At 34.8% G+C, this 25,663-nt stretch overlaps 1 protein-coding gene across 1 annotated transcript in view; it reads right to left on the bottom strand.

Annotated features, from left to right (window-relative positions):
* The window catches only part of PSME4 (proteasome activator subunit 4), a 111,619-nt gene that overhangs the window by 40,747 nt on the left and 45,209 nt on the right, over positions 1–25,663 (bottom strand). Inside the window, exons 8-24 of the mRNA XM_021701246.2 lie at positions 24,276–24,398; positions 22,384–22,476; positions 21,552–21,817; positions 18,057–18,243; positions 17,204–17,293; positions 16,372–16,436; positions 15,950–16,100; positions 14,052–14,150; positions 13,762–13,831; positions 12,833–12,900; positions 11,500–11,715; positions 10,729–10,886; positions 9,650–9,745; positions 2,444–2,499; positions 543–599; positions 276–331; positions 80–178 (exon numbers count right to left, since the gene is read on the bottom strand). Of these exons, the coding sequence (XP_021556921.1) occupies positions 80–178; positions 276–331; positions 543–599; positions 2,444–2,499; positions 9,650–9,745; positions 10,729–10,886; positions 11,500–11,715; positions 12,833–12,900; positions 13,762–13,831; positions 14,052–14,150; positions 15,950–16,100; positions 16,372–16,436; positions 17,204–17,293; positions 18,057–18,243; positions 21,552–21,817; positions 22,384–22,476; positions 24,276–24,398 (1,950 nt within the window). The remainder of the gene's footprint in view (positions 1–79; positions 179–275; positions 332–542; positions 600–2,443; positions 2,500–9,649; positions 9,746–10,728; positions 10,887–11,499; positions 11,716–12,832; positions 12,901–13,761; positions 13,832–14,051; positions 14,151–15,949; positions 16,101–16,371; positions 16,437–17,203; positions 17,294–18,056; positions 18,244–21,551; positions 21,818–22,383; positions 22,477–24,275; positions 24,399–25,663) is intronic.

Below are 25,663 nucleotides of genomic sequence, written 5' to 3'. Positions count from 1 at the left end.
CAATCCCTAAATCAAGTGACTGTCAATATTATACACATTTAAAAAAATTAATTTAGAGTTTTTAGGTGAAAATACCGACCCGGTTTTCCATTGACTTCTTTACTAGGTTAAAGCTTTTCCAACGGGAGTCAAATTCATGCTTGTGAGATCCCTGGAACTGCAAGAGGTCTCCAATAATCTGTGTCAAAGAATTTCATATTTTGTATTTATTTATAAGCCATCATGTCAAAACTAGTCACATTAATAATCATGCAACTATTAAAGGATAACTGTACCTTTATGATAAGAAACAAAGACTTGGTATCATCTTCTGAATTGTTAAGTATGTGGTCTATAATAGAAGAAAATGGATTTTGGTTAAAATATTTTGAATGACTACAGGACTCCTGACATATCAGTTAAGAATCTATTAGTTAAGGAAAAGAACATTGCCTGATATTCTCACTATTTAGAATTTAAATAAAGTTAAGTAAAAGCACATACGCTATAAAATTCCTAAATATTTATTAGTAAAAATAAGTTAAATGCATATATGTACTTACTAAGAAGTTTCCTTATGACCCTAGCAATTGCTTCTCGGTGGTTCTCTCTGGATAGATCTATTTTTTAAAAAATGAGACAAGGCATTTTAAACACACTGAATCCTCCCCAGCTGTTAAAGCTTACTTATATAAACAGTTTATGTCAAGAATCAATCATGTAATCCAGGAAAAAAACCAAGTGGGTCTGCCTTTTTCATAGCTAGATTAGTGTCTAGGCATGATACAGAGTAATTTTTAAAACCTTCACATTTACAAAGACCTGCTTATAAAACTTTCTTGGGTAGGCAAGGAGGAAGGAGAAAAAAAAATCTTTGCTAATATTTCAAAGTCCTATTCACTACTTAGAGATCATAAATGCATAGGATTCTTTAATTGGTTATGGGTGACCCAAATCAAGCAAACAAAAATTACACCTTAAAGCAATTAATCTATGCAATTAATTCCACTGTTAATCCAACGATAAGGAAATGTACTAAATTTCTATTAATGTTAGACTCAGAATATTAAATCAACACAATGTTTTACATATTTATATGAAATTTAATTCACTATGACAGAAGGACACAAAGCTAGAATAAAGGTTATAATATTCCCATATTCACATCAAGTATAATGTATCATTTCTAAAATAATTCTAAACATAAATGAACATGATAATATATGAAAATCTGCCTCTGCACAGAGAAAGCAACCAAATATTTATTTACCTAGTCCAATTTCTACCTTTTCTTGGCTATTCTTTATATAAATAATTTTCCAGTTTCTCCAGGGAAAGCAAAGACAGCTATTGTATAATTAACTAATACTCATTTTATTTATGAGAAAGAGACTAGGAAAATTCTAACTACATATTATTCCATTTAAATTCAATTAATTAATATATACTGCATTATTAGTTTCAGAGGTAGAGTTCAGTGATTCATCAGGTGCATATAACACCCAGTGCTCATTACATCATGTGCCCTCCTTAATGCCCATCACCTAGTTACTCCATCCCCCCACCCCCCACCTCCCACCAGCAGCCCTGTTTATTTCCTATAGTTAAGAGTCTCTTATGGTTTGTCTCCCTTTCTGATGTCGTTTTATTTTATTTTTCCCTCCCTTCCCCATGATCCTCTGCTTTGTTTCTTAAATTCCACATATGAGTGAAATCATGGAATTCCTCTCTCGAGTCATTTCACTTAGCATAATACCTTCTAGTTCCATCCACGTTGTTGCAAATGCAAGATTTCATTTTTTTTGTGGTTGAGTAATACACACACACACACACACACACACCACATCTTCCTTATCCATTCATCTGTCGACAGACATCTGCGCTCTTTCCATAGTTTGGCTATTGTGGACACTGCTGCTATAAACATTGGGGTGCTGGTGCCCCTTCGGATCCCTACATTTGTATCTTTGGAGTAAATACCTAGTAGTACAATTGCTGGGTTGTAGGATAGCTCTATTTTTAACTTTCTGAGGAACCTCCATACTGTTTTCCAAAGTGGCTGTATTAACTCTTTTTTTAATTCCTTATTTTAAATTCAATTTAGTTAACGTATACTATATTATTAGTTACCAGGGTAGAATTTAGTGATTCATCAGTTGCATATAACATCCAGTGCTCATTATATCAAATGCCATCCTTAATGCCCATCACCCAATTACCCCTTCCCCCCACCCCTCCAACAACCCTGTTTGTTTCCTGCAGTTCTGTATCTCTCATGATTTGCCTCCCTCTCTATTTTCATCTTATTTTATTTTTCCTTCCCTTCCCCTATGTTCATGTTTTGTTCCTTAAATTCCACATATGAGTGAAATCATATGGTATCTGTCTCTGACCATTTTAACTCTTGTAGAGTAACTGACAAAAACTGTCCACACAAGAGTTACTCAGATTAGAATTTACATACCATGTTCAAGTCCAGTATACAATTTTGTCTCTTCCAAGGACACCATACTTGGTACCCTGTATAAAAACAAGAGTGCTTGTATTTATTAATAATACCAATAAGAAGGATTAAAGGGAAAAGTGTCATTGCTAGAATGTTTAAATCAAAACAAAGACGATGCTCTTTTAATAAACAGATTTCTCATCTTCAATACGTCAACTCTCTACTCTGTCCTCCTGAAGATTAAGGCTATCTGTTTCAGTAAGGACAATCTTATTCATCTTAAAGAAAATGTTAATTCAACTTAATGACTTTATGGGGGAGAATTCACCACCCAAATAAACGTAATAATGATATTCAATATTCAAGTGTAAAAGTTTAAGTCTGATGATAAACTTTTATATATAATTATACAAAGAAAAGTCAGCTTTATAATGGTATAATAAAGGTTAAAACTGGACACCAAAAATTCAAATAAATTTTATTATAGAATATATAGCAGACAAACTTCTTTAAATAATCATTACCCCTCCTCTGAAAAACCACCCAAACTGCTCTCTCCTAACACCTGCAGTTAAAATGCCATTATTTTCTTTTGAAGATGATCAGGTATAAAAACACTGCATTTCCTAATTAAAGATCTGCCACAAAGAATTATGCTAACAGAACAAGACCCAGCTAAACTCATTAAACTATTAAAAGTCACTTTTAAGGTATGTAAGAACAGATTTTAGCAGGGAATACGAACCTTTATATCTGAAATCTAAATTTTTTCAATGAAAAATATAATTTTCAACATTTCAAAATACAGTATCAATTCAACAACTTTTTATAAACAAAAAGATAAGACTTTCTAAGAGGAAGAACACAGGCACAAATGCCAAGGAAACATGGGGTAAGCTTATCCAATACAAAGCTAATTAGTTATAAAAAGAAATTTTATAGTGATTGATTATTCATCACTCATGAACTACACAGCACTTGTTATGAAGAAAAAACTACTTTTAAATCAATATACCCCCATCTATATTGTATTTTTTTAAGTTGAATTAAGCAAGTTATCTCTATCTTAATACTTGGTAGTTATGAATTCTTGGATTTATCTAAATGGGTAATAATATTAAGATTACTAAACTGCCAATTATTTAACTATGTTCCTCACCATAATCTAGGACCTAGGATGGCAACAATACTGTCTCGTGTTTCAAACCAAGCCTACAGAGTATAAACAAAGAATGGTTATATTTTATAATATAAAATACTAATTTGCTTTCCAGAGACTTTGAAGTTCAAATTCAAATTCATAAAATTTGGTTTTCATTCTATAAAGCTTCAGCCTTTGGCAACATCTTGCAAACTTGCGCATTCTGTAAAATTGTGTATGATTAAATAATATATATGTATCCAGAATCTAGTCAGTTAAAAATAAAATCACATTCCTTTACAATGAACTTCAAGGAGTCCAACATCTCTACTGAAATTAGATTTTACCATCAAAGAGAAAAAGACTGTGCTCAAACAGTAATAAGCATAAAGGCTTAAGACCTTTAACCCCACCCACTCATCTTTCCTTCCCTATTACAGCACAGGAAAAGGCTTGCCATGAGCTATTACATGAGAGTTGATGTCTCCTCGCTGCTGCTGTAAACATCAGTAGTTGTGTAAAGTTAAGAATCCTACTGTACCTTACCCAGTCTGTACTTAGTACCAAATAATATTGAACCAAGCATGCATTTTAATTAGTCATAAAATTGTTCTTACAAACATAAAAAAGCAACCACTATAGTGAGCTATTTTGAATTTTTACTGTGTGTGTGTATACACACATAAAACCCTAACTATCAAACAAAAAAACCTATCCAGTTGGGAATTTGAAAAATTTGCTTGTATGCCTTTCTGACTCTAGTAATACCAGTATTATTAACTCTGTAATCACATTTAAAAGCAAGTCTCATCTAAGAGCCTTGATGCTTATTTTTAAAATTCATGTCTCTCTGAACTGTTTCCCTACCAGAAAATCTGAAGATTATTGCTGATTTACAAGTGTTTTAACGTATCTCAACCTATATGGCATTTTGAAGTATTAAAAAGTACATTTAAATAAACCCAGCTTAGGCTTTCCTTTTGAAACGTGAATTAAAACACATCTTTCATATCTCAAGTGTACAAAGGCATCTGGTTAGACATATAGTTCAGCTTTATTTGTTCTTATCCATCACAAAGTCCTTTTATGTTTATTTATCTAAGACTCAGTTTTAATAGATCCCTTCTTCTCTAACAAATTAATTAAACTCTGATTGGATTGACAGGTTTTACACTAAATGTTTCTCAGCAAGTGTAAATACATATTTATACTAAGTATTTCCTCTGGACTTTAGAAGAATACTTTTCTAAAAGAAATCTCTATCCATTATCCAAGTAAGATTTAGGACTGTATCTTTTTGTGGCCACACTAAGTATATGTGTGCTGCCCTATACCTTGATACTTAGAGACTGCTCTTGTCACTTTTAGTTATGTACAGAATCTTAACTGAACATATTTAAAGTGCCATCAAGACTTACAGATGTGAGTTCTGATTTAAAGCTATAGTAGTAATATATAGAATTTAGATCAAATACCATCACTGCCCCACTACAAGTGAAATTCATTTTTCTCATTCACTGGTCCATTTTATAAACAGTAATAATTTGACCTCAGGAACTAAATAAAATTCTGACAATTCCTACACAACATATTTTAAATAATACCATTTATACAATAATAAAGTTAAATCAGCTTCAAAGCACTAGACAGCACCAGGGCACCTAATTTATAACAAAATGTGTTCAATATTTGTGCCACCAAAAAAAAAAAAAAAAAGACCTAGAAGTGTGACAGCTATGTTATTTGTACCACTAGATGGCAATCTTCTCCAGATTTGATTAAAGCAGAACTATGAAAATAATCACTGGTGGGAGAGAAAGGATGGTGAAAAAGGAAGAAATGACTAGTAACATAAAAACAAAATGTACAATGCAAATCCAATATGCAAACGAAGGCTAGGTGAACTATCATGAAACAAGTGCAAACAATACTTCTTGTCTACAGCTGGAAGAATGGCCTACTCTCCCCCCACCCCAAGAAAGCAAACATAAAAGGTGTAAAACCAAGCCACTAATACTAACAGATTTTGTTTTCCAATCAAGGTTACAAGTGTTTCACAGGAAACAATTGGCCTATTTCTGTGTTCTGTTATCCAATTCAATCCTGGGCATCAATAATAGCTATAAACGCAAATGAAAAGCTGGCTCTTACTCTACCATGTGAACAAAAGGTTGCTAGGTTTAAAATTAACTCTGAGCATAAGAACTATTTCCATGTCTGACACACAAGCTTTTTAAAAATCAATGAAAACAGTCAGAAGGTGAAATAAGGAGAAAACAGGGTTACTCACCGTGGAGTAGTAACTGTTTCCTTTTCTGTGTGCAGCTCCCCCAGCAGAGCTGGGTAGTTTCCTGGAGGTGCCAAGAGAGGTTAGCTAGCCCTGCCCCTCATCGCAGAACAACACATCCTTTCACATATTAATGAAATGGTCTCAACTCTTAGACCTTAACTATGAAGTTTTCTTTGCCTGAGAAGTTAGTATAAGCTGAGATCCTAAGAATGATTTAACTAAGAATGGCTTTAACAGATCTATCAGAGGAAAGGGGCACAAAAGTAAAGAAGAAATATCGGAGATGAAAAATGGTGACTCCTCTACCTTGAGTAACCCTGTTTTTATAGATGTTAGTTTTTTGCATCCTGTGACAGCTGGTTAGACCTAAAAGATTATAAAGAGTGGACTGCAAAAGTAGAAATTAATGACGATTTCAGGATTAAAGGCAAGTGTCCAAAATTCCTGTATGACCCTGCAAAGACATAATCCAACTTCCACATCTATAGAGGTAGAACTAGGAGTATAAACTATACCACACATATTTCTATTAAATCATTAACTAAAGGTTCCAACAGAAAATAGAGAGGTTCCATTTTAAGATTAATTCAGCAACCTTGGTATCTGACAAAACTGCCAAAAATTCAAACTGTACTAAAGAAATTTACACTTAATTACCCTCAAGGGACCCTATTTTACCCATCCTCTAAAACAGTAAAATTTATAATGTATACAACAAGATATTTAGTAATCCTACATTGCCAAAGGCCAAAAAAAGTACAATGAAGATACCATGAGGTACATCATTTACTTTCTACTTAGGACAATCAACTCACCTAAGTTTTTATATTTTGTCAGTCTCTAACACAAAGCACATAAAATTGGTTTGCACATTTAGTAGCCATTTACCTGAACAATGGGATTCTAAGACTAAGCCATATATTCTATTAGGAACTAAATTAGATTTTCTTACAGGAAAACTCAGAACTGAACCAAGTTTCCAGTTTCTCATTATTGCAATTTTCCAGAGGACAAATACTACTAATACATGTGCAAGGCAAACTTAAGACTGAAAGATCTGACCAAAAAATTAAGCAGCTAGAATGTTTTTACCTAATTGAGATTTATATATAAGAAAAATATAAGACTAATTTTAAAGAAAACTGAGTTGCTATGTGCTTCCAAAAACTGGTCTGGTATTTCAGAAAATACGTAATGTCCCACAATACCACAGCCAAATTGTTTGCTATTAACAAGAGTGACTTCCTCAGGCACCTTAGGCATTACACTAACTAATGAACTTGTCACAATTATATGTTTCCTTTTCTCCCCCACCCGATATATTTTACTCTATTTCTCTATTAAGACCAGCTGCTAATAATCTCCAAGAATTATGCTACAGATATTCTTTCTTCACACTAGGATGTATGACTTATCATAGAACAATGGCACAAAATTGAAATTATTTGATTAGTTTTTTTCTTTTTATTTATTTAAGTAATCTCTATACCCATGTGGGGATCGAACTCAAGACCCCGAGGATCAAGAGTTGCACGCTCCTCTGACTGAGCCAGCCAGGCACCCAATTAGCTTTTTCAAATCAATTTACATTTAGAAATTTTAACATTATAGACCTGTATTAGAATAAGCATTTCTGAGATTTAAAAAGCTAACTTTATTTTATGATACTTTAGTGAGAACTAATTTGCTATCTGCAAAAAAAAGTTGAGATGTTATATAAAGAAAATGTAAAAATAAGTTAAGATTTCAGATGAAGGAGCTATCAGTAAGAAATTGGTTTTAAAGGAAAGGATTCTGTTACAAATTATTTAAAAGTCCAGGAAAGACTTTATAAACCCCCTCTTTGGCGATTCAAAGGCAAAGGGGTGCTCATTAATCTTTGATTCTACTTTGTATAATCATTATCCCTGCTAACTATAGAAAAACAGTCCTAAAAATGTGTATGGTTCAATGATTAAAACAACTGAAGTTTTCATTCTGTATTTTATTTATTATGTATTACTAAATATACCAGAAAACATTTCATATTTCTACTTTTAAGTTATTAAAATATATGAACATTATATATTTAGAGTAAATGCAATTTTGTATTACTTCATTATGTCTTCTTATATTAAATTTTCACTCCGAAAGTGAAAATTCTGAAACACAAAACTTTTCAGTCTAAATTACCTTTCCTTCTCAACTTTTCTGGGAAAAACCTACGAAGGATACTCTCAGGATCAATTTTAAGGCTTATAATGTCCATGGCATTCATAAAATGTTTATAACATGGTATTCTTTTCCTTACTGAAAATGCATTTCATTATTTACAAACCTAACTGGTTTTATCATAACCAAATATAAGGAACTTTTTTCTTGATGTGCTTTTATTTCAAAGTGATAAAGACCTTGCTTCAACTCACTAGTGTAGTGCACATGGCATAAATATGCTCATACTGATACGAACCGCCAACAGAAACCTCTCAGCCTCCTGAGTGGACCTTTCAGCGGTGCATCCTAAGGATCACTCAAAACTAAAAATCTTCTAGTCATATATACAGAAGATACATGCTTTGGCTCTTATTGGATTAAATTACCATATTTCTCAATGTCAACATGTTCAAGCAGAATTAAATTTATTGATGTAATAAATCTGTTATGTACAAAATAGGTTTTCAGCATGCCATAAGAGTTCAATTCTTACTATATTATACACTGTTAAGATCATGAGGAAAATCAAAACCATTTCTGTAAGTCTCTCATTTTTAAATAATGTTTAAAATCAATCTCTCTTAACAAAGATGACTTTTGGTAAAATTGTCCCTAAATCAAACTATAATACTGATGAAAACCAAAAGTACTTTTAAAGAACTCAGCAAATCCCTAGACAAACTTAAAACAGATTTCCTTACCTGAGATGAACCTACTTCTCCCTCTCAAATCTAACGAGCAATCTAAAGTTCAATGCCTTACAGTTTCTAGAGTGAACTAAGTGGGAATCATAAGAAAGCATGACTCCAAACAATGATTATACAAAATATGGGGAAAGATAAGCAAGCCACATTTTAAAATCACTCCTTGAAGTTTTTAAGATTTGTCTTGCAAACCAACAAATAATTCTTTGTGTTTTTTGAGGGGGCAGGGGTTACTTACTCATTTTTATGTGATTTTCATGAACTTGCTCAGCAATGAGATGTTGATGTTGAGAGAAAATGATCTAAGGCAGTATACTGAAACTAGGCCTGAAACTAGCATCTCAGTACTAAGTAACTGAGCTCACGTTACATATTGCTGATTTCATTTAAGCTCAATTTTTTTCAACTTAAATGACTGTGCTAACAATGGACTAAATCAAGGCATTCATTCAAAATTGTAATAGTCTGAAAAGCACTTAAATTCATAAAAGCAACTTAGTACAATTTAAAAGCTCAAAATAAGTTACACTTAACAAATTTTAATATTAAAAATACGCAGATTTTTCCTATAAAATCCCTAATGAACACTGATTGCAGACAAAAAGAGTATTTATCTTAACTCAGAAACTAAAGGATGAACTTAGTATCAATATTTATAAACTGATTAACATTCAAAATTATCCTATCCTGGTACCATATGAAAATCTGATTGAAGCCTTAAAGTTTAGAGACCTAAATTCTGCCTCAGGTATTTTTGGCCTAATAATGACAAAAAGGTTAAAGTGATACAGAAACAACACCAATAATAAAACCAGTGACTCATTATGTGACTAAGACTTAAAATATATGCCAAATGGCAAAACAGCAAAATATGTAAAGTAGTTATTTTTACTTACAAGTTAGTAACCGGCTCTCCTTTCAATGGAGGTAGGAGGTTTCCTGAGCCAATTAAACAATTGTGCACTATAGTCAGACTCTGTAGAACATCATCTCTGGAAAAGATAAAAGGTATTTTCATATTTTAGAAGACTCTAAATCCCTGTTAACAAAAGGCCTTGGAGAGTCTAGGATGAAGTACAAGAACCTTAAGTGGGGATATACAAAATTAAGGCCAAGAAATGGCAAATGTCTTCAGTTTACCCACTTAATAATACAAGGTAATAAACAGGTATTTATACTGGTAATACGGTACAGACCTACTTACGATTAAACAGGCTCTAAATAATCAGAAATAACAGCAACTGACTGCTCTTTGTGAATCAATTCTGAATGTAATCACCTATGTACCCAAAGATTGCTACCACTGATAAAAAGGGGAAACAGTATTACAGAAGTTCCTCCAGCATACTCCATCTTTTAAAAATGGACTAGCCAAACACTCCAAAAAGCAGTTCAGACATCATCAGTCGTACTTCTTTCCTCCTCCAAACCATTCCTACTGAATTTGCTTATTAAAATTTCCTGGTATTTCACACATACTAATTTTCTTACTATTATTTTAGGAACTTCCAAAGATTCAAACTGTAGAAGTCTAATGATCTTATTAAAATAACTATTTTTTGCTAAAGCCTCTTGGGAAAGAAAAAAAAAACTCATAGAAATATTTCACTAAGTAACATTAACATCAATAATATGAATTACAAAAATAAATTAAAACCCCCCCAAAATCTAACCTGAATCTAGAAAAACAGGCATTTCCATACACTTCCCAAAAGATGCACAAGTGAAACTGCTAAGCAAAAATCACAAAAAGCAAACTAGAAAAAAAATGAGTTTTTCTATTTAAAAGGTTTAAGTATTATGACAAAATTTGTTATACACTATATTAAATGGTTTTTTAATTATATGTATGGCAGATATAAACACACACTGAAAATGAATACATCAGATATGCCACAGAGAAAGGGAAAGACACAAAAAGATTTTTCTCAATCTGCAACCACACAACACTAAGTGTTTATGAAAGAAAACGAACCTAGACATTTCAAGTTCTCCATCACCACAGTGCTGAAGTTTGATGAGCTCAGGCTGAAGAAAAGAGTCCAACAGATAGAAGGCAAAAGCCACTTCTTCTGAAGAAGGAACATGCCACTGGATGCCCAGGTTCCACAAGTCCCCTGGCTTACCCCAGTCCTAGAAAAGAGTAACATTTGTTCAGCAAGCTGAGAAATTGGAGGAAAAAAAAAAAAAAAAAAGATGTACACATAGCTTAAAAGGTCTTCCAGGAAGGGGCGCCTGGGTGGCTCAGGTGGTTGTGCTCTCAGGGTTGTGAGATCCAGTCCCATATCCAGCTCACGCTGGGCATAGAGCCAGCTTAAGATTCTCTCTCTGCCCCTCTCCACCCTTTCTCCCTTTCTCTCTAAAAAACAGGCATAAAAACTCATTACCCCTTCATTCTCACTCCAGAAAAAGGTCTCCCTGAAGAGCCACTTATATATGAGTTTACTGTAAGAGTAACAATAAGCTTATAAAGCTACTGAGTTCTCCAATAAAATCATATGGAATATACAAGCTACATATAGCATACCAACCCACTTCATAGTCAAACAGAAAAGAAAAAAACTAGGCTGTTCTGCACTATGTTACACTTCCCAAGTTTAAAACATTCCAATAATTTTAATAATCTACTTTAAAAATAAAGAAGTGACACCTTCATACACAACACACACAAAAAAAACCCCCACTCTGGATCCTTAGAAAAATAACCCAGTATGTACTTGAATTCTTAATTACTGAAAATGCTTGCCTTGATAGGAAAGTATTCGGAAGGAGGCTTGTCAAAGCCACCCGGCACACTGCAGTACTCTGTCGGGTAGATAAGTGTAGTAGAACGGAGGAGGTGATGCAAAAGGTTACAAGACAGAGTGTAACCCTGCTTACAGGTTAGATGGAGGGTTCTTTGGAGAATCTTTACTAGCTGCTCCCTATAAAGAAGCAACTTCTTCCCATCCACTCGAGTAATCTAAAAGAGGAAAAAAACAGTTGAGGATATTTTGGTGATAAGATTAAGAATCAATAATTACTGCAACGAACAATGTTTAGCTACTAAAGTAGCCTAAAATATTAACAGTGTTTCTTAAAATGACTTTAATTCATTTTAGAATTGTCATTTTAAGTATATTCTTACAATTCTTTCTTAAGATCAAAACAAATTCTCTGAATTCAGGCCCTTATATGCCACAGTACCATCCTTTTCAAAGAATCTATCTCCTCAAAGAGACAAACTTAATTGGAGCTCTCTGTTTGTTGGTGAACCAACCCATAAAGGAAAATGTTTAACTGACAGCCAAATTTATGGAGAGAGAGAGAGAAAATGGAGAGGAAAAAAAAAGGAATTGCCAAATCTGATAAAATTTTCAATTAATGAGTTACTAGTATCAGAATTAATCAGTAAAAATTACAGCGCTGCACATGAAGTCATCAACAATTATCACACTCCCTTGATAACAAGAAAATGCCATTATCTGACTTTTTGTAGCTATATAAAGAAAATCTAAAACTAAGGACTTTTCAGTATCAGGGAGCCTGGTTGGCTCAGTCAGTAGAGCATGCGACTCTTAATTCTGGGGTCATGAGTTCAAGCCCCACATTGGGTGTAGAGATCACTTAAATAAATAAATAAATCTTTGGGGTACGTGGGTGGCTCAGTTGGTTAAACATCCAAACTCCTGATCTCAGCTCAGGTCTTGATCTCAGCGCTATGAGTTCAAGCCCTGTGCACTGGGCTCCACGCTGGGCATGGAGCCTACTTAAAAAAAACAAAACACAAACAAACTGGGGCACCTGGGTCGCTCAGTCAATTAAGCGTCTACCTTCAACGCAGGTCATGATCCCAGGGTCTTGGGAGTGACCGTGTTGGGCTCCCTGCTTCTCCCTCTCCGTCTGCCTCTGCCCCTCCCTCTGCCTGTGCTCTCTTATGCTCTCTCTCTCTCAAATAATAAACAAAATCTTAAAAAAAAAACAAAAACAAAAAAACCCCAGACTTTTCATATTTTTTAAAGTCAATTAAAAAAAATAAATTCTAAAACCAAGTCATCATTTTCACAGTCATATTTCTTTATTACAAAGATTTACAATACCTCAGACAAAAGTTGAAGATTCCACAGCAATTCCTTATCTAGCTCTTCTTCATTTAATACATCATCATCTAAAAATGGCAAAACAGTATCAGGGAAAAAGAACTATGCATCCAACTAAATGCATCTTTTTTTAAATTAACATAAAATGTTATGTTTCAGGGGTACAGGTCTATGATTCATCAGTCTTACACAATTCACAGTGCTCACCATAGCACATACCCTCCCCAATGTCCATCACCCAGCCCCCCCATCCCTCTACCCCTCTCCCCTCCAGCAACCCTCAGTTTGTTTCCTGAGATTAAGAGTCTCTTACGGTTTGCCTCCCTTTCTGGTTTCGTCTTGTTTCATTTTTCCCTCTCTTCCCCTATGATCCTCTGTCTTGTTTCTCAAATTCCACATTATCAGTGAGATCATATGATACATGTCTTTCTCTGATTGACTTATCTCCCTTAGCATAATACCCTCTAGTTCCATCCACGTCGTTGCAAATGGCAAGATTTCATTTTTTTTTTTGATGGCTAAATGCATCATTTTTTAATATTTGTCTTCAGTATCTCTAACTGCTGAGAAAAGTCTCATTCCTTTTTCATGAAGCTGAACTTGCTCCAGAGGAGGTGAAAATTCAATTTTCAAGAAAATAAACACATCAAATCAGGGCGCCTGCTCCTCCACATCTCACAAATTGACTGATATGTTTTTATGGCAACCTCTACATGGTTCTTACATGTATGAAAATACTAATTTAATAAAGTAAAATTTCTAGACTGTCACCTGGATGACACCTTAATTCGAGCAATCCCTGCCCCAAACTACAAAATTAAAATATTGCACAGCTTGTAGAATCTTTTTTCACCAACAGAGTTCTAGAAACAAAAAAAAAATTTTATTACCTAAAATTAAAAATACAGAATAATAACCTTATGACTTACTCATTGTAAGCTGAGTTATAACATTGCAGCAGTGGGGAACAAATAACTTCAAAGACTCCTCTGGGCAGCACTGAAAACATATTTGTATACATAAATTTTTTGGAAGGCCATGAATATTCAACAGTCACAAAGTATACCCTGACACTATTTTCAGAGGCAAATAAGGGTTGTAAACTGATACCGAAAGAACGATGTATTTTAAGTATAAAAAGCATGTATAAAAGAATTAACCATATAAACCTGTTGGTTACTGACTCATTAATTCATCAGTCCAAAAACCCCAAACTCACCTTTACAGCAGCTCGGCACATGTCTGCCACCATGCGGCCTGCTACTCTTGTTTCAAATATATGCGAAATAGAAAAATTAAAAACCTTCTGAAGGGCCACCTGTTAAGATATGTAAGAAGTGAAAAGGTCTTATCAGCATTTTTAAGAAACTTAAACATCTTATGAAACATGAAAGAAAATGAGGGTTGGACTAAAACTAAAAATAACCAAGTAGGAAATTTTTAACCATCTGAATTTTACAAAGATTTGCTTATTGATGTTACATCAAGATCTATGAACAATCTTTTGCACAAGACCCTAATGTGCATTTTAGGCACAAGATTTTATTTGCTACAGAAAAATTAAATACAAAACTACAGCTGCTGGAAGTAAATGCAAATTATCTTGTTGCCTAATCCAATGTAACAAAGGGAAGGTTTTGAATTATCTAACATTTAGACTTTGTTATTTTGACAACTAAAACTAGAAACATTTATCTCTACTCTAAAAGACCTGGAGCAGTCTAATTTTACAACCATGTCACAGAATTTCAACTTAATTGCTAAATGAAAGAAAGACCCCTAGATGTTTATAATTTTCAGGATTGTTAATCCACAACTCCTTTCAAAAGATTTTGACTCAATGAGATTATTTATGTTCATTTCTTTATACTAACATAATCTCAGAAAATATTTCATGCAGCTGTAAAGCAGGTTAGCTTTTATTCAGGATAAACATATTGAACAGTCATAATCTCAGATGAAGGGAGAAGAAACAAAAATGGAAGTAAAGTCTGGTCTTAAACACCACACTGTACATAACAGGGGTCAACCAATACTGAGTAAGGGAATGTTTACAGAATGTCCTATGAGGACACACCAATTTCCATTCATTATAGCTTGCCAGATTTTTATATTTAGGATTTAATTTCTATTATGTGATGGCATAAACAAATTCCAAAACTTTTCTCCCAAACAGTATTTAATTGATTAAAACAATACAGTCGATTCTTGTTGTATGTAGTATATTCTCTAAAGCTGCTGCGCGCACTGAATTAGCAAATACCGAATCACTCTTCCTCAGGGCAATACAGGATTAAGTTAATACAAGTCTCTGCTTACGTTTTCATCAACTGATAAAATTTTATAATTTTGTTTTATGTGTATTTAATATATATTGTTGTTTCATTAACACTGAAGTCAGCCAACAGCACTGTAACTCATGCCTGAATAAAGCTTATCTAAAACATGTTATTTTCTGGGAGGCACATCACAATTCTCTTATGCTTACAACACTAGACAGTACTGCAGCGCTACTCTTGTGGGCCATTTTAAACAGCAAAATCCCCAACAAAAAGCATACAATGTGGAAAACCGGGCACTAAATAGACTCAAAAGTGTGTTTACATCAGAGCTGAAACAAGAAGGCAGAGCGTGTCACCTTATTCAACCTCAGCCAGGAACTCACATTTTTTGCTACATTTACACGTCTGCACGAGAGCACCATGAGTACTGATTTGGGGATTACAAATACATTTTAGTTAAGCAGATGAATTTGCAAATATAATGAGAATCCACTGTTTATCTTTCTTGAAGTTTAGTATGAGAAAAAGGATAAATGGCATAATACCTAAAGTAACTTCAATTTTTATTTTAAAAAAAAATTTATTTATTTATTTGACAGAGACACAGCGAGAGAGGGAACACAGCAGGGCAAGTGGGAGAGGGAGAAGCAGGCTTCCCACCGAGCAGGGAGCCCGATGCGGGGCTCGATCCCAGGACCCTGGGATCATGACCTGAGCCGAAGGCAGATGCTTAACGACTGAGCCACCCAGGCTCCCCGTAACTTCAATTTTTAAAACACACACAAAAAAACCTACAAGACTGGGATTTAATTTTTTGCAGCAATGCAACTCTTACCATAAATATTTCTTTGGAACATTGTGTGAGGATTGTACTAAATGTAGAAGACAGGCCTAATTCGACCAAACTCTCCAAGTGAGTCATTTTCTCAGTTTCCGTCTCTTCTCTTGTTTGCTCCAATGTGCTACTTTCTATAAGTCCAAAACATCTAAACAATCCAAAGAAAGTATAAGTTTAGCAACTAAAAACTAGTTTCATGTTTTCGATGATGATTACCTAAGTCTCCACTGTCATGCCTATTCAAATGAGAGCTATTCCATTTGGGCATGGCTCACTATCAATTGTCTTTTTTAACTTCAGGTGCTCAGTCCCGGGACACTGGCTATGTACAGGCTGCAACACAGAGAGACTGAAGTTGCTGGGACAGGACAGTCATCTCTGAATGTCTAATAAAGGGCGGGCCTGGGGTACATACTCACCTGTCCATAAACTGTAAGACGAAATCCTCAAATTCAGCTGTGGCTGAACAAAGTTCTCGTTCCACCTATAACATTTCAATGTGGAGAAAAATTAAAAATAGTCCTTGAATTTTTCTCGGAACTATTAAAACTCAATTACGGCCTATAAAATAGATTTAACACTATATTATTGTAGTGAGTATGGTGAGAAATAGCACCATAACCGTGTGTCAATTTAGAATAACTCAACGTACTACTTTCCAGGAACCAAAGTAAGAAGTATTTAACATATTCTGTAAGAGCCCCAAACAGAAGTCAAACAGCCATCTTTATCAACTACAGTTTTCAAGCTTCTGGTGTATGTATACAGGATTCTCTCCTACTACTTGAACATCCAAATGACAAAAGTCAAGTAGAAACATATTTACAATAAAGAAAATAGTTCTAAAAGAACCAGTCAGTAATGAAGAAAATGTCTGTTCATTAGATGTCAATCACCTCAACAAATTTATTCCTAAGCTCAAAAAACCAGAAAACCCAAAACCAAACCAAATCAACAAACAAAAAAAACCCCCACCATCTCTGCTTAACAAAAAATTAAAAGTGACAAAAAATTGAAATATACCTCTTGGTATCAGTTGTTTACAAAAATAGCCTATTTTTGACCTATGTCGTTTGGTGGGTGCTCTGCCAGACTATCTTACCAATGACCTGGTCCTCCATTTATATCATTTTAGTCACAAAATAGTAATTTTAAACTACTAGTATTTACACTATCAAATATTACTATGCATTTACAATAAGAGTTATAACTCAGTTAACCAATCCTTTTACAAGCAGAAAGCATTCTTACTTCTGTGAGGTCATTTCTTTCTTGTAGTACAGATGAACAATCTACTAAAGGCACCAGAGTGGAAAATGTTGCTATGAACTGGAATGTGATCTGTGGGAAGATCCAAAAAATTTAACATTAATTATGTAACTATAGTTCAAAAATACAAGTATACCATAAGCTACAATAAAGTACCCAAATAAATTATTTTGAGGGAAATCCCACAATAATTGTGGAAAGTTTTCACTTAGAATTGAACATTTTAAGGTTCCTCACAATTAAGCAGCTGTTACGTTAGTAATGAAGTTATACTAAATTTATTTTCATAGTTATTAGGTTTAAGCACAATGTTCTCTAACCTTCTGTCAATGAAAAGTTACTTTGCACCCCCGCTAAAGATGCAACATTAACCAAGGATAAACAGAATATGCTGAAGCAAAAAGCGAGATCGGGCAAGAGGGAAGATGAGCAATGCTTTAAGTCAGGAGATGTGTGTATAAAATGGGACCTGGCATTTTGCACCCAGCAGCTTTTATCATGCCCCCTGTCACCAGTGTGGACAGAAGAAGTACAAATGATCATATGCTAAGATTTTTAATGTCTTTGCTCAAGGAAAATAGTAAATATATAATGAGCTTCAAAATATCTTATGATCATTAAATGTATCCAGGTTATGGCAAATTACTTACAACGGATGACATATAGATCAACTAACCATCCAAAGATCTAAACTTGGGCATCTAGGATATAACTCTTTACCATTAACAAAGTTTACATTGAACTATGTTCTAAAGAGTATTTGAACAAAACTTAAAAGGATGTCTATTCACACAATTAGAACTCAGACACAAAACAGAATAATAAATATGCTTACCATGCATTTACTAAAGTCATTTGGATCCACCCCAGGCAATGCTCTCATCAACAGAGGTAGCATGTGTGTTGGACCTTCAGGAAACCATTTGCCACCTGATACCAAACTTCGGGCTACTCCAATTACACAACTTAAAGTAGCTGTGAGCTGGTGAGGTTCTGTTAAAGTCTCTAGTGCAGGATACGTTCTACAGTTTGAAAACAGGAAAAAATAAACAAACAAAAAAAACCAGTTCCATCACAGATAAACATGCACAATACATTAAATCTACCAAATTCATAAATTGCCTGTTGGCCTTAAGGCTGCTAGCTAGCAGAATATTTTGAGTGAATATCTGCTTTCAAAGTTAACAGAATCACACACACAAAGAAAAGGCACATTTCCCCTACCCCCTCACCGCCTTTCTCCTTGCAAATTCCAGTGTAAAAGAACATAAACTGATAGATTTTGCATTATTTCAGCCATCTGAATCCACTTCCACATTCCAATATGACTAACTCTAACCTAAGGGTCAGCGATTATTAGAATTCAGGAATAACAAGTGACAACTATCTTATTCTTCCCTTTTTTTTTTTTTTTAAAGGTTTTATTTATTTATTTGACAGAGAGAGACACAGCGAGAGAGGGAACACAAGCAGGGGGAGTGGGAGAGGGAGAAGCAGGCTTCCCGCAGAGCAGGAAGCCCGATGTGGGGCTTGATCCCAGGACCCTGGGACCATGACCTGAGCTGAAGGCAGACGCTTAATGACTGAGCCACCCAGGCGCCCCCTATTCTTCCCTCTTATCGAAAAAACAATCTTTACTAAAACGCTGAAATTTCTCCTACTATACATTTTTTAAAAAACTGGTATTTTAAAATTGGACATCAGCTCTAGAAACATATGAGAAGATTCCTGAAACTATGAATAAACTAGGGAGAATAATAGAAATACAATCTTTGATCAGCAAGTAAAAGACAAGCCAAGAACATTCACACAGGGGTGCCTGGGTGGTTCAGTCACTGGGCGTCTGCCTTCGGCTCAGGTCATGATCCCAGGGTCCTGGGATCGAGCCCCGCATCGGGCTCTCTGCTTGGTGGGAAGCCTGCTTCTCCCTCTCCCACACCCCCTGCTTGTGTTCCCTCTCTCTCTGTCAAAATAAATAAATAAAATCTTAAAAAAAAAAAAAAGAGCATTCACACAGCAATTTCATTTTTAAGAATCTATCCTGTAGGGGGACAAAAATCTAAAATGCAGTCATTTTAAATTTCTCTTATGCAGAAAAAATAAGGGAAATTTCATTGTAAGTAGGAAAAAAGCATTTATAATCAGAATAAAAAAACAACCAAGCCTATGCTTTAAAAGGTGAAGAAAGCAAACCAGCTCTTTAACAGAGGCTGTCCTTAGGAGATACAAAACTCAGGACCTAGAATTTATTATCTACATCTTTACTTTCTCAAGGACTTCTGCTTTTTTTTTTTTTTTAAAGATTTTATTTATTTATTTGAGAGAGAGAGAGAGAGAAAGAGCACAAGAGGGGGGAGCAGGAGTGGGAGAAGCAGACTCCCTGCCGAGCAGGGAGCCCGATGCGGGACTCGATCCCGGGACTCCAGGATCATGACCTGAGCCGAAGGCAGTCGCTTAACCAACTGAGCCACCCAGGCGCCCTCTGCTTTTTTTTTTTTAAGATGAGAGAGAGAGCACATACGCATAGGGAAGGGGTAGAAGGGGAGGCAAGGAGGGGGCGGGAGGAGGGAGAGAAAGACAGAGAGAGAGAGAGAAAGAGAGAGAGAGAGTGAGAATCTTAAGCAGGCTCCCCACCAAGCATGAAGCCCAAGGCAGGGCTTGATCTCACGACCCTGAGATCATGACCTGAGTCAGACTCTTAACTAAGTCACCCTGGTGCCCCAAAGGACTTTTGCTTTTATAGAAGAAAAAAACCTTCAAAATATTTCTCTTGGCTAAGCATTTATCGCTCAATATGCTATTAAATTTGTCCAGAAATTGAAAACTCAAGAAAAATATGATGGATAATTTTACTTGTATTTATTTTAATTTAACTTTATTTAAATTCAATTAATTAACATATGTATTATTAGTTTCAGAGATAAGAGTTCAGTGATTCATCATTTACTTGTATTTGTAAGCTTTGTTCTTTCTACTAAAAATGTATCTCACTATTCATAATTCATCAGCTAGAAAACATTAAAATAAGGCAAAACAAAGGGAAAGCCAAGAAATACCAAAACACTCCAATCTTCAAAATTTTAACTATGCAAGAAGCTGAAGTCCCTCCCTGGAGGCAAGTCTCTCCTCAACAGGAAACATCAAGGGACCTGCCACTGAACTGTTAGCTTCTGCTACCACAAGGAGGCCAAAGAGCAAAGAACACTGGAGGTTCCAGTAGAAAATGCCTAACTTACCCATTTCATTTCCTAATGAAGTTATCTGTGCTGGAAGTTTCTGTGCCCACAAAGTGCACACAGAAAGGGATAGGTTTGGAAAATGAGGTACAACTTAACTTGAATACTTATGGCAATGAGGACAGGGCAAGATATTGTAAGCAACTCAAATTTATAAATAATGGAGCCCCATTTTGGTCAAGACCTTTAACAGGATATCCATCTCCAAGCAAATGTGCCCAATTATCCTATTTCAATTTTAAGTCAGAAAACAGGCAGTCACTTGCATTCTGTCACTAGGATCTTGGACAAATCTGTTTTATGGAACTCAAACTGTTAGACCCTTCTGGGCCCTAAAAACTAACATTCTTCTTCTATTTTTCAGTATGACATTGAGAGAAATCATAAAGCTCAACTTCAGGCAGCAGAGGAATTAACAGAAAGCTTAAGTAATATTATTATATAAGCACAGAAGGCCTATATTGTGACAGTAACTAGGGAAAGGGAAAACTATTTTTGTTACTATTTCAACATATGAAACAAAATGAATGCAATAAAATCTATACTGTGGAAATAATACACATAAGATTATGCATATATTAAAATAATAAAGACAGTCAAATTTTCTTCTGTATCACTGATTTTAAGAAATAAAAGAAATCCAAAATCACTTCTCAGTATTTAGTGACACACTTTGATGTAAAAGCAGCTTAATTAATTAGTTTATTAATTAATTTTTGTAAGATCTTATTTTTAAGTAATCTCTACACCCCACATGGGGCTCAAACTCACAACCCCGAGATTAAGAGTCACATGCTCCACCAACTGAGCCCACCAGGCGCCCCTTAATTTATGAGCAAAAATGTGCCAATAATCCAAAAATATTTTATCCATCTCGTGTCAATTTTCTTTTCTCTCCAGTAAACCTTTATCAAGTTACCAATCGTTAGGTTAAAATGCCTTGCTTCTCCTACAGGAACAGGAACAAGCATAGAGAAAGCAAAACAGAAGCCACAAAAGAAAACCAAGCACAACAGAAGAGTAGAGGGAAGAGATAATCAGAACAGCTGTAGCCACAGCTGAGGCTTCAACCAAACATGTAAAGCTCCACTTACCTTTCAAGTACAGGGGGTATTACTAACTCAGGTCTCATGAGTGCAAGATTCTGCAGAGCCTGGGCTGCTTCTAAACTACCAGTTTTGCTAAACATAGCCAAGAGGACAGGTTGAATAATGCATCGTACAAAGTCTGTAACATCTTGATCAGTAAGCTTATGGCTATCAGGCACAGGAGTTAACCAAGAAGGCTTCTTGTATCTTTCACGATGCAATCTTCTAACAACACTATTTGGCAACCGCTGAAGTAGTTTCATTAATTTGTTCTGGGGACACAGAAGCAAAAAGTCCAAGGTAGGTTCTATTTCCTACACAGATATTTATGGTTCCTTTCTACCCTCCAAATAAAGATTCTTAAAATAACAGCTCTTACAATCTATTACAAAGACCTGCATGGCATTACTAGATAGAATAAAATGCCATTATCAATTATATTACTGATAATGTGTTTCAAATGTCAGTTTTAATTTCTAGCACCAGACAAATCTTCCATTACATGAAAAACCATTTTAGCTAGGCAATGTGGAAACCGCCCCCCCCCCCAAAATCCCAAGGAATAAAAACCACAACTGACCATCCTTTCTGTTGCCAGAATGTGACATTTTGTCACCAGTTATTGGACGAACAATATTATCTTCATTTATTTTTATGTTCTATGAACACAGAAACTTAATTTGAACTTAATCACCTACATATAGCCAAATTTATATGAAGAACAGAAAATGTATTATAGGTTTTATACAATAGGCAATATGTAACCATTTTTTAAAGATACGTGTGACCATATCTTTAAAAATTTCCAAACCCTAAAATGAAAAATGAATATACTCACCAGCCAGCGCCCATTATTTGAGGGATGGTAAAAAGATGTGATGCTGTTAAACAAACCAGCCAAATGTTTTTGCACTAGTTTACTTGGTCCACCCTATACAAATAAAAAAACAAAAATATCAGTACCCACTGTACACTGGAAAATTGAAGGAATCAATAGGCCCAAGCCTACATACACCTCTCTAACGTGATACACATCCATTTTGCTGACAAAAACCAATTCTACCCCTACATAAGAGTCAAAAACAAATTCCCCAGTGAACTTCCTACAATCTTCCATTTAAAACACTCTACAAAAAATAAGGGAAACTTACTGAAACCAAATTAGATAACTGAAAAGAGATCTTTCAATTTAGGGTATCAGCATATTTTACTCTTTTGCAGTGAAATAATTTTTGTCACTAAGACTGTTTTAAAATAACCAAGAGTGGTAACATCAGGCATAAAAAGCATTCCTAAAAGGATTCAAGAAGTGAATTTCTTATTGCAGGAAATGAAGAAGTGAGATGTACATAAATACATTCAAATATTTTATTTTTACTCCCAAATGTTTCAAATGATTAAACCTGCTATATTTGACCACATTTTGACTCAAAAGAAAAATATTTTTTTCTTAATCTATTACCAAAACAAATACACCAAACAACAATACAACATGGGGGGGAAATGAGGAAAAAATTTAGCATTCATCTTATCAAGTTCAACAGCCCTGAAGATAAAGAACTACAATTTGGTTTTAAAACCTTCCATCTCTCAGGATGATCTTCTAAGAAAAAGCAGAGACATAAGGTAGACTGTTGAGTTACATAAGAACATGTCTTCGCACTGAAATGAAATCCATGTACATGTTCCCCATTGAGACTAGGTCAACTACTAAAGAGATCATAATTCCATAGCAAAAAACCAACAAAAATGTCAATATTTTAACATAGTAATTAGCATTTTTATTTATTATATTCATTATTCACATTTAACACAAAATAAATCTGTCAATGGGAAAAACTGTGTGAGAAAGAACAGCAACATTAACTAAAATAAGCTGATATTAATCACAATGTAATTCTGTGGCTTCTAAAAAATGAATTCCAACTCATTGCTTATGTAAGATAGTAAACATCCAAATGTTTTTGCTCTTATGGAGTATTAGAAAGAAAATGTGATTTTCCCTGCTTAATAATGAAATAGCAAAAACAGGGGGAGAATGAATTATTCTTTAAAATCTAAAAATAAAATTTAAGAGTTCAACTTCGCACAACCATCCTGCATTTTCCACAGAAACAACCAGCCAAACAACATAACCTGGGAGAAAATATCAAACAGAATAATAATTTAAAAAAGAGACAGCAGTAGAAGCAATATAAATGACAATCCAGAAAATTATAGTATAAAATTATTCTTATATTCCTATTTGCAAGTTGACAATGAAATCCAAGCATGTGGATATATTTTTACTTTCCTTCAGGGATGTCAGTTAAGTAACCCTCCATATTTCTCCCTTCATTAAGATTACTTCATTTGTTTAGTAAGCTTTGTGTTCAGTGTAATCTTCGACACTGAATGCATTCGTACCGGGCATATGCAAAACCCTGAGTTCTAATTCCACATTTATCATTATCAATTTGACCTTTCATTTGTGAGTTTGGTTCTTGACCTATTAAGACTGTTAGACATTCTGAATCTCTCAAAACTCTAAACTTTGACTCCATTATTAAGAACTATTGGCTAGAGAAATGGTTGTTTTTCTACATTCTGGGTCTGATAAACATTAGCTTACTACATCAGAAAATATCCAAGAATCAAATGACCAACTAAGATACTAATATAGCCTAATGTGATTATACAGAATTTTTGTATGGTTAACACAAAATTTAGATGAACTAATGTGTTACAAACCATCATAGCGGTGATCCATATCACAGCATGTCCTATATCATAAGCATTTGTTAAAAATCTTGGGACTAACACTTGACTGCTTCCCACTGGGAGGTTCAAGCTTCTCAGAATTCTCGTAAATATCTTTAAAAAGAAAAAAAGAATTAAGAATAAATATTTTTAAGTATCAAGTAACTTTTTAAATAACTGAAGTGTTATATATATTATTGTTATTGGATATATTCTCACTGGATCAGGTTTTAAGCAAAATTACATACTATTTGGTAGCTTTATACACTGCTTTATTCCATAAAAATTACATAGAAATAGATTTTTAAAAAATTTTTATTTTTATTTATATTTCATTTATTTATTTTATTTTATTTTATTAAGATTTCATTTATTTATGTGAAACAGAGAGAGCATGCACGCGCATGAGAGTGAGCAAAAGGAGCGGTGGCAGAGGGAGAAGCAGGCTCCCCGCTGAGCAGGGAGCCCGATGCGGGACTCGATCCCAAGACCCTGGGATCATGACCTGAGCTGAAGGCAGACGCCCAACCGACTGAGCCACCCAGGCGCCCTTATTTCATTTTTTAAAAGTTTATTTATTTAAGTAATATCTACTTCCAACATGGGGCTCGAAATCACGACCCTGGTATCGAGAGCTCCATGCTCTAATGACTGAGCCAGCCAGGCTCAGCCCCTATTTACTTTCTTTCAAATGACACTGAGGTCACAAAGGGGTGGATAAGAAGCAGCTGTATCCACGTACTCTGTACCCACGTACCCATAAACAAATGAGATAGTTTAAACATAAAAAGGCAAAATGTAGATAATACAGTTAAACATGAAATATTTTGACTCCTATCTCTCTAAATGCATATGAAATTATTTTTCCTACGCTCTCATTCCATGCTAAGAATATACAAAATGCAAATACCTATCTTCTAGTGGATTACTTGCCCTTTCAAAATTCTATCGATTTTTCCCCCAGGAATTTGCATTTTCATCTCTCATTTAATAATTGCATTTTAGGGGCGCCTGAGTGGCTCAGAGGGTTAAGTGTCTGCCTTCAGCTCAGGGCATGATCTCAGGGTCCTGGGATCGGGCCCCGTTATCGGGCTCCTGGCTCGGCAAGGAGTCTGCTTCTTCCTCTCCCTCTGCCTCTCTCCCCTACTCATATTCCCTCCCTCTCTCTCTCTCTGTCAAACGAATAAATAAATAAAACTTTTTTTAAATTGCATTTTATTTTTTAAAATTTCTCTTTAAAAGATTTTACTTATTTATTAGAGAGGGAGAGAGAGTGCGAGAGCAAAAGCGCACAGGCAGGGGGAGCAGCAGGCAGAGGGAGACGGAGAAGCAGGCTCCCCGCTGAGCAGGGAGCCCACCATAGGGATTCGATCCCAGGA

Source organism: Neomonachus schauinslandi, chromosome 10 (genome assembly GCF_002201575.2).
Source record: "Neomonachus schauinslandi chromosome 10, ASM220157v2, whole genome shotgun sequence".
NCBI classification, from domain to species: Eukaryota; Metazoa; Chordata; class Mammalia; order Carnivora; family Phocidae; genus Neomonachus; species Neomonachus schauinslandi.
The sequence above is the reverse complement of the archived record's forward strand: the minus strand, read 5'-3'. Positions and strand labels throughout refer to the sequence as shown.